At 44.3% G+C, this 10,000-nt stretch overlaps 2 protein-coding genes across 8 annotated transcripts in view; one reads left to right on the forward strand and one right to left on the reverse strand.

Moving 5' to 3' along the window:
* The window catches only part of LOC106592840 (glyoxylate reductase/hydroxypyruvate reductase-like), a 9,200-nt gene extending 7,204 nt beyond the window's left edge, over positions 1-1,996 (reverse strand). For 2 of the 7 annotated variants that reach the window (XR_014393006.1, XM_082978262.1), the window contains exons 1-3: positions 1,647-1,996; positions 446-579; positions 1-22 (exon numbers count right to left, since the gene is read on the reverse strand). The exon at positions 1-22 is cut by the window's left edge and continues 51 nt beyond it. Coding sequence is in view for 5 of the 7 variants with exons in the window: in XM_082978262.1 (XP_082834388.1) it covers positions 1-22; positions 446-579; positions 1,647-1,828 (338 nt within the window). In the remaining 2 variants the exon portion in view is untranslated. The remainder of the gene's footprint in view (positions 23-445; positions 580-1,646) is intronic. The other 5 variants (XR_014393005.1, XM_082978258.1, XM_082978261.1 and 2 more) reach the window with 4 other exon arrangements.
* Positions 1,997-5,142: 3,146 nt separating this feature from the next.
* LOC123738253 (ubiquitin-like modifier-activating enzyme 6) overlaps positions 5,143-10,000 on the forward strand; it is a 41,472-nt gene continuing 36,614 nt past the window's right edge. Inside the window, exons 1-4 of the mRNA XM_082978298.1 lie at positions 5,143-5,297; positions 6,781-6,855; positions 7,257-7,351; positions 9,736-9,764. Of these exons, the coding sequence (XP_082834424.1) occupies positions 5,275-5,297; positions 6,781-6,855; positions 7,257-7,351; positions 9,736-9,764 (222 nt within the window). The 5' untranslated portion in view covers positions 5,143-5,274. The remainder of the gene's footprint in view (positions 5,298-6,780; positions 6,856-7,256; positions 7,352-9,735; positions 9,765-10,000) is intronic.

A 10,000-nucleotide genomic window follows, 5' to 3' on the forward strand; every position in this document is an offset into this window, starting at 1 on the left:
CTCAGGACCCTGAGGTTAGGACCTGCAGGAGAACACACACACACACAGACGCACGCACACACACACACACACACACACACACACACACACACACACACACACACAGAGAGACACACACACACACACAGAGAGACGCACACACACAGAGAGACACACACACACACACAGAGAGAGACACACACACGCACGAACGCACACACACACACACACAGAGACACACACACACACACACACGCACACACACAGAGAGACACACACACACAGAGAGACACACGCACACACACAGAGAGAGACACACACACGCACGAACACACACACACACACACACACACACACACACACACACACACACACACACACACACACACAACAAAAAGTCAAGTTCTCCCAGTGTTCCTGTCAGAGATCAGCCAATGGTGTTAGAGATTATGGACAGTCACCTGACCTGCGGCGTCCAATAGCTCGGCGTCGATCTTCTCCGTGAGCACGCAGACCAGCGCATCGACACCTTTGACCTTCTGGAGCAACTCCTTCCGGGGCACGGGGACGTCATCTGAGTCCCACAGATCAAACTGCACTCTGGGTAACGTAGTATTTCAAAATGAAAGGCCTGATACAGATACTTTAGAAATGCATTTTCTCTCTCTCTCTCTCTCTCTCTCTCTGTCTCTCTGTCTCTCTCTCTCTCTCTCTCTCTCTCTGTCTCTCTCTGTCTCTCTCTCTCTCTGTCTCTCTCTCTCTCTGTCTCTCTCTCTCTCTCGTCTCTCTCTCGTCTCTCTCTCGTCTCTCTCTTGTCTCTCTCTTGTCTCTCTCTCTCTCTCTCTCTCTCTCTCTCTCTCTCTCTCTCTCTCTCTCCCTTGCTTCTTTAAGGGAATCACTGATCTGAAATGAGTACTTCTGTGAAAGCTAATTAATGGTAATGAACCTGAGAGAGAGAGACTGAATGAGTGTAGAAAACAGTGTTATGAGTCAGAGAGACTGAATGAGTGTATTTATAAAACAGTGTTATGAGTCAGAGAGACTGAATGAGTGTATTTATAAAACAGTGTTATGAGTCAGAGAGACTGAATGAGTGTATTTATAAAACAGTGTTATGAGTCAGAGAGACTGAATGAGTGTATTTATAAAACAGTGTTATGAGTCAGAGAAACTGAATGAGTGTATAAAACAGTGTTATGAGTCAGAGAAACTGAATGAGTGTATTTATAAAACAGTGTTATGCGTCAGAGAGACTGACTGAGTGACAATCTTTATTATTATTAATTGTGTTATGATGTTTTTATTGATAGACCTGTTATTGTTAATTAATCATTCCTTTGCCAAAGTAAGCTTTGGCAGTATGTACTTTGAATTGAGAGAGACTTCTTATCTGTCTGGTCTGGTCTGGGCAAACATTGTCAGTTCTGTTCACCCAAAAGTCAATGATGAACCACAAACTACAACATTTCAGAACTTTCCGTTAAGCTTAGCCTACATGAATGACTAAAGGACATTTAGTTAAATTATGAAACGATCCAAAAACCTATAGCCTACATAACATGAAATTAAAAGCAAAAAATAATTTGATTTAAAGAATATAATTCTATTAAAAAGTAGGTCTACAGAACCAGAACGGCAACAAGAGCAAAGTGTGATCTCTCACTCACTGTCCTGACTCGCTGAGAATCTTCAGCCCTTCCGGAGGGATCTGGCGCGTGATGTAGACCCGCGGTAAGGACGACATCTCTCTCTGCACGGCGCCCGGTAAACCCCCGGTAATACTTAACGAGTTTAACGGAGCAACGGCGATCCGCTGGAGACGACGCAGAGCCACGCGACCGCACCACATCGCGGAGGAGAGGAGGTCTGGAGCTTATTAAGAGAGAGAAATAAATTGAATTGAATTTAAATCCGTTTTTTTTCTTTAAACGGGGGACTTCGCAAACTGAGCACCTTTCTTGTGTGTGTCGTTTTTTTGGCAGGAGTTCAGAGGGGAGGTACCGAGGGGGTTGCCGTTCGGCCAATATGAAGGGAGGGATGGTTGACAGAGATGGCTGGCTTCACACACACACACACACACACACACACACACACACACACACACACACACACACACACACACACACTACAGTCAGTGTCTAGAGTGATTTACCAAGAACAGTGTCCCAGTTGACCTGAACCTGGTTCAGTGTAGTCCTATAGAGACAAGACACTGTCCAACACTATGCACAATATGGCTTTAATATATTGGCTTATTAAATGATTATTATATTATAGTTAGTATAATAGAACTTATTGAATTATTATAATATTATTATATTATAGTTAGTATAATATAACTAGGTTTATTAAATGATTACTTCAGTCAACAGCCCAACCATTCATAAAGTAGTACACACACACACACACACACACACATGGAGTTTGATCCTGTTGTGCATGTAGCTATGTAAGTAACCACTAACTAGACAGTATTGATCCTCAGCCATGATGACCTGTGGTCCACTGTTAACTAATATGGACCACATGACATGATCTAGTCAGTTCTATATTGGTCCACTGTCTATTTATTTTATTTATTTATTTCACCTTTATTTAACCAGGTAGGGTAGTCGAGAACAAGTTCTCATTTACAATTGCGACCTGGCCAAGATAAAGCAAAGCAGTTCGACAACATACAACAACACATAGTTACACATGGAGTTAAACAAACATACAGTCAATAATACAGTAGAAAAATAAGTCTATATACAATGTGAGCAAATGAGGTGAGATAAGGGAGGTAAAGGCAATAAATAGGCCATGGTGGTGAAGTAAATACAATATATGTTATATGTCTATATGTTATCTATTGGTACAGACTAACTAACAGTAGGATTAGGTCTACTATCTATCTGTTATCTATTGGTACAGTCTAACTAACAGTAGGATTAGGTCTACTATCTATCTGTTATCTATTGGTACAGTCTAACTAACAGTAGGATTAGGTCTACTATATATCTGTTATCTATTGGTACAGTCTAACTAACATTAGGATTAGGTCTACTGTCTATCTGTTATCTATTGGTACAGTCTAACTAACAGTAGGATTAGGTCTACTATCTATCTGTTATCTATTGGTACAGTCTAACTAACAGTAGGATTAGGTCTACTGTCTATCTGTTATCTATTGGTACAGTCTAACTAACAGTAGGATTAGGTCTACTATCTATCTGTTATCTATTGGTACAGTCTAACTAACAGTAGGATTAGGTCTACTATCTATCTGTTATCTATTGGTACAGTCTAACTAACAGTAGGATTAGGTCTACTGTCTATCTGTTATCTATTGGTACAGTCTAACTAACATTAGGATTAGGTCTACTGTCTATCTGTTATCTATTGGTACAGTCTAACTAACAGTAGGATTAGGTCTACTGTCTATCTGTTATCTATTGGTACAGTCTAACTAACAGTAGGATTAGGTCTACTATCTATCTGTTATCTATTGGTACAGTCTAACTAACAGTAGGATTAGGTCTACTATCTATCTGTTATCTATTGGTACAGTCTAACTAACAGTAGGATTAGGTCTACTATCTATCTGTTATCTATTGGTACAGTCTAACTAACATTAGGATTAGGTCTACTGTCTATCTGTTATCTATTGGTACAGTCTAACTAACAGTAGGATTAGGTCTACTGTCTATCTGTTATCTATTGGTACAGTCTAACTAACAGTAGGATTAGGTCTACTGTCTATCTGGTATCTATTGGTACAGTCTAACTAACAGTAGGATTAGGTCTACTGTCTATCTGTTATCTATTGGTACAGTCTAACTAACAGTAGGATTAGGTCTACTGTCTATCTGGTATCTATTGGTACAGTCTAACTAACAGTAGGATTAGGTCTACTATCTATCTGTTATCTATTGGTACAGTCTAACTAACATTAGGATAAAGACTAGTGACGTCATCGTTAGGTTTTGGTTTTTCCTGACCATGTGACCTGACCAGGACTAACTCTAGGTTCTATAGGGTCCTGTACCAAGGGCCAAGAGTACAGGACCCTTACCAACAGACCCCTCCCCTCCCCCCCTCCCCTCACCTCCTGACCCTCTCTCCCCTCACCCCCTCTCCCCTCACCTCCACTCCCTTCAACTCCTCACCCCCCTCTCCCCTCACCTCATCTCCTCTCACCTCCTGACCCCATCTCCCCTCACCTCCACTCCCCATCTCCCCTCACCTCCTCTCCCCTCACCTCCTGACCCCCTCTCACCTCCTCTCCTCTCCCTCCTCTCCCCTCACCACCTGACCCCCTCTCCCCTCACCTCCTCTCCCCTCACCACTGGACCTCACCTCCCCTCACTTCCACTCCCTTCCACTCCCTTCACCTTCTCACCCCCTCTACACTTCACCTCCTGACCTCCTCTCCCCTCACCTCCTCTCCCCTCACTCCCTCACCTCCTCCCCTCCTCTCCCCTCACTCCCTCACCTCCTGACCCTCTCTCCCCTCACCCCCTCTCCCCTCACCTCCACTCCCTTCAACTCCTCACCCCCTCTCCCCTCACCTCATCTCCTCTCACCTCCTGACCCCATCTCCCCTCACCTCCACTCCCCATCTCCCTTCACCTCCTGACCCCCTCTCCCCTCCTTTCCCCTCACCTCATCTCCTCTCACCTCCTGACCCCATCTCCCCTCACCTCCACTCCCTTCACCTCCTCACCCCATCTCCCTTCACCTCACCTCATCTCCTCTCACCTCCTCACCCCCTCTCCCCTCATCTCCTCTCCCCTCACCTCCTCACCCCCTCTCCCACTCTCCTCCCTTACCCCCTAACCCCTTTCCTCCCTCACCCCCTCACCCCTATTAGTTAGAGAGTCTGAGTAGTAAATGTTTTACTGGGCAGATGAACTTTGGCTGTTTGAACAGCGTCTCTGTTTTCTTCTAAAATGTAAAATGGTGTCTTGCAGGTTTTCAACAGGACCAATGATATATGATATGAGGCACTATGATGCCTGCATTTGATATGGAACCTGGTAAAAATTGGCACCGCCAAATACCAAGAGAAAGAACAGATCAGTTGTTATTGCCATATAACACATTGATTTAAATAAGTTAAAGTCTGGATATCCCAAAACTATTTTGTTTCAGTTGTTTGTTGTATTTTTGTATTTATTTTTTTAAATATTTAAAAAAAAATAATCTATCAAATTAAATATAATTTAACCGTGAACCTTGTCATGTGATCTGGGTAACCCGGAACAGTTTGATGTTTTTAGCTCTACACAACCCTTCATTCATAACAACAACTCAATGAACCTATCGTACACCGACAGGTAAGATATTTCGTCTCTGAATGACGTTTTTAACGCGCATTTTTCGCAACATTCACGAAATATCATTATGGACATCCGTCTCTGCAGCCACAGGACGACTTGTGCTTGAAACGTCATGACTATACACGTTTATGGAGGGTGTTTTCTGTTGCGCTGACCCGGCATCAGGCAGTATCAATCAATCAATCAATCAAATGTATTTATAAAGCCCTTCTTACATCAACCGATGTCACAAAGTACTTGTACAGAAACCCAGCCTAAAACCCCCCAAACAGCAAGCAATGCAGGTGTAGAAATCTAGCCAGTGCTAGCTAACGCCCTTCTGAGTGAGCAGTCTATGCTAAGTCAGGTTAGCCATCGTTCGTAGCAAGATAAACACATAGATGGCTATTGACAAGGCATTGAGAAGTCGTCAACCTCAAAACATGTAATATGGTACTACTACTAGTGTTACTGTTACTCTTAAAACGTCCTCACGTTATTGTAGCTAGCTACTAGTAGCTAACTGCAGATTGGGACCAGGAAGCTAACTAGTTAGCCCATTAGCTAGCTAGCAACACTGTTTATCTAACTAGCTAACTGCAGATTGGGACCAGGAAGCTAACTAGTTAGCTCATTAGCTAGCCACACTGTTTATCTAGCTAGCTCGTTAGCCCATTAGCTAGCTAGCAATACTGTTTGTTACAGCCCAGCACTAACACACCTGATAAACCAACTCAATGGCTGGATAAAAAAAGTTTTATTTGTATCAGGACTGAAAGTCACTGGGTTGGAATGAAAGCCTGCACACCCAGTCTATGAGTGCGTCCCAATTATATGTCCTTTCTTGTGAAGTGTGTACTACGTCCCACAAACTCCTCTGAAAGGAGTGGATTGGTGGAGGAGAGAGCTAGAGGGAGTTTCTTATACCTGTCATTTTACATTCAAAGCAGTGAAGGGAATTGAACAATTGTCCTGGGGTCCACTCTGGGTCCTGGGGTCCCCCCTGTGTCCTGGGGGTCCACTCTGGGTCCTGGGGTCCCCCCTGTGTCCTGGGGGTCCTCTCTGGGTCCTGGGGGTCCTCTCTGGGTCCTGGGGTCCCCCCTGTGTCCTGGGGGTCCTCTCTGGGTCCTGGGGGTCCACTCTGGGTCCTGGGGGTCCACTCTGTGTCCTGGGGGTCCTCTCTGGGTCCTGGGGCGTCCTCTCTGGGTCCTGGGGGTCCACTCTGGGTCCTGGGGCCCCACTCTGGGTCCTGGGGTCCCACTCTTGGTGCACGTTTTTGCCCTAGCACTACACAGCTGATTTAAATAACCAACTCATCGTCAAGCTTTGATTATTTGAATCAGTTGTGTAGTGCTGGGGGCCCGGGGGAGCCAGGACAGAGTTCATATAACCCTGACATCAGAAAGACTTCTCTCCTCCATGATCTCTCTCTGTCTCTCTCTCTCTCTCTCTCTCTCCTCTCTCTCTCTCTCTCTCTCTCTCTCTCTCTCTCTCGATCCAGCGCGTCGAGGACCAGTGAGTTTTCCCCTCCCAAGATGTCAGCTGACTCCATGGAGATTGATGACTCCCTGTACAGGTAAATCCCGTACTACCTATTTTAAGTGGGTACAATGACATACCATTAATAGTTCCAACAAAACATGTGCTCACTGTCTCACAACATCATTTCATCTCTCTCCCCCCTCTTCCCTGGCTCCCCCTCTTCCCTGGCTCCCCCTCTTCCCTGGCTCCCCCTCTTCCCTCTCTCCCCTCTCCCTCCCTCTCTCCCCTCCCTCTCTCCCCTCTCCCTCCCTAACCCCCCTCCCCTCCCTCCCCTCTCCCTCCCTAACCCCCCTCCCCTCCCTCTCTCCCGTCCCTCTCTCCCCTCCTCTCTCCCGTCCTCTCTCCCCTCCCTCTCTCCCTCCCTCCCCCTCTCTCCCCTCCCTCCCCCTCTCTCTCCTCCCTCTCTCCCCTCTCCCTCCCTAACCCCCCCTCCAGTCGGCAGAGATATGTCCTGGGGGATAGTGCTATGCAGCAGATGGCTCAGTCTTCTGTCTTCCTTAGTGGAATGGGAGGACTGGGAGTGGAGATCGGTAGGTGACATACGCATCAAATAAGACATAGCATTACATTATTATTATGTGACATTACATGACATAGCATGACGGTACATGCCAGAACATGCCATTAAGTGACATGACATAGCATGATGGTACATGCCAGAACATGCCATTAAGTGTCATGACATAGCATGACGGTACATGCCAGAACATGCCATTAAGTGACATGACATAGCATGACGGTACATGCCATTAAGTGACATGACATAGCATGACGGTACATGCCTGAACATGCCATTAAGTGACATGACATAGCATGACGGTACATGCCATTAAGTGACATGACATAGCATGACGGTACATGCCTGAACATGCCATTAAGTGACATGACATAGCATGACAGTACATGCCAGAACATGCCATTAAGTGACATGACATGGCATGACGGTACATGCCATTAAGTGACATGACAAAGCATGACGGTACATGCCTGAACATGCCATTGAGTGACATGACATAGCATGACGGTACATGCCTGAACATGCCATTAAAACCTGTTGGGGATAGGGGGCAGTATTTGCACGGCCGGATAATAAACGTACCCGATTTTAATCTGGTTACTACTCCTGCCCAGTAACTAGAATATGCATATAATTATTAGATTTGGATAGAAAACACTCTAAAGTTTCTAAAACTGTTTGAATGGTGTCTGTGAGTATAACAGAACTCATATGGCAGTCAAAACCCTGAGACAAATCCTAACAGGAAGTGGAAATCTGATGTGTGGAATCACTTTCAAGCCTTTGCCATTGAAACACACAGGGACTTATTAATCATTTAGCACTTCCTAAGGCTTCCACTAGATGTCAACAGTCTTTACAAAGTGGTTTGAGTCGTCTATGGTAGAAACTGACCCAAAGAGAGGCTTGGGAAGTTGGTCACAGGGGGAGGGCCATTACTACTATGACGCGGGCGCCCATGGGAACCCTTTTGTTCCGAAACGTTTAGTAAGACGATGCAATCGTCCGCCTTGAATATTATTGAAGCTCTGGTTGAAAAAGGCCCTAAAGATTTATGTTATACAACGTTTGACATGTTTGAACGAACGTAAATATATATTTTTTGCACATTCGTGACGACAAGTCCCGCGCGCTACAGTACATTATGAGTAGCCTTCGGAACGCGCTAACAAGAAGGAACTATTGGGACATAAATTATTAACTTTTTCGAACAAAACTACATTTGTTGTGGACCTGGGATTCCTGGAAGTGCCTTCCGATGAAGATAATCAATGGTAAGGGAATATTTACAATAGTATATTTGATTTTAGATGGTTTCAAGATGGCGCTAACCTGTATCGCCTAGCCTATTTTTCTGAGCATACCACGTCGTTTATTGCAAAGTGTGATTTCCCAGTAAAGTTATTTTTAAATCTGGCAATGCGGTTGCATTCACGAGATGTTAATCTATAATTATTTGAATGACAATATTACATTTTAACAATGTTTTCGAATAGTAATTTTGTAAATTGTAGCGCTGCTTCACCGGAAGCATTTTAGGGAAAATATTTTCTGAACGTCACGCGCCGATGTAAAATGCTGTTTTTATATATAAATATGAACTTTATCGAACAAAAAATGCATGTATTGTGTAACATGATGTCCTAGGAGTGTCATCTGATGAAGATTGTCAAAGATTAGTGCTGCATTTAGCTGTGTTTAGGGTATTTGTGATGCATGCTAGTTGCTTTGAAAACGGCAGTGTGATTTTTTTTTTGGCAGGGTACTCTCCTAACATAATCTAATGTTTTGCTTTTGCTGTAAAGCCTTTTTGAAATCGGACAACGTGGTTCGATTCAGGAGAGGTGTATCTATAAAATGGTGTAAAATAGTCATATGTTTGAGAAATTGAAGTTATAGCATTTATGAGGTATTTGTATTTCGCGCCACGCGATTCCACTGGCTGTTGACTAGGGTGGGACGCAAACGTCCCACGTTCCCAGACAGGTTAAGTGACATGACATAGCATGACGGTACATGGCAGAACATGCTATTAAGTAGCATGACAGTACATGCCAGAACATGCCATTAAGTGACATGACATAGCATGACAGTACATGCCAGAACATGCCATTAAGTGACATGACATAGCATGACAGTACATGCCAGAACATGCCATTAAGACACATGACATAGCATGACAGTACATGCCAGAACATGCCATTAAGCGACATGACATAGCATGACAGTACATGCCAGAACATGCCAATAAGTGACATGACATAGCATGACAGTACATGCCAGAACATGCCATTAAGACACATGACATTGCGTTCAGTGAGTGTTTACAGTATGTATTGTATCCATGTATTTCCTGTCATGTGACCGACGATTAACGTCTCTGCCCTGTTTCCACAGCAAAGAACATCGTGTTAGCAGGTGTGAAGGTGAGTGAGATTGTAGCCTGCGTCCCAAATTGCACCCTATTCCCCATAGGTCTCTGGTCACTAGTAGTTCACTATATAGGGAATAGGGCCCTGGTCTAAAGTAGTTCACTATATAGGGAATAGGGCTCTGGTCTAAAGTAGTTCACTATATAGGGAATAGGGCTCTGGTCTACTAGTAGTTCACTATATAGGGAATAGGGCTCTGGTCTAAAGTAGTTCACTATATAGGGAATAGG

Source organism: Salmo salar, chromosome 08 (genome assembly GCF_965601325.2).
Source record: "Salmo salar chromosome 08, fSalSal1, whole genome shotgun sequence".
NCBI lineage: Eukaryota > Metazoa > Chordata > Actinopteri > Salmoniformes > Salmonidae > Salmo > Salmo salar.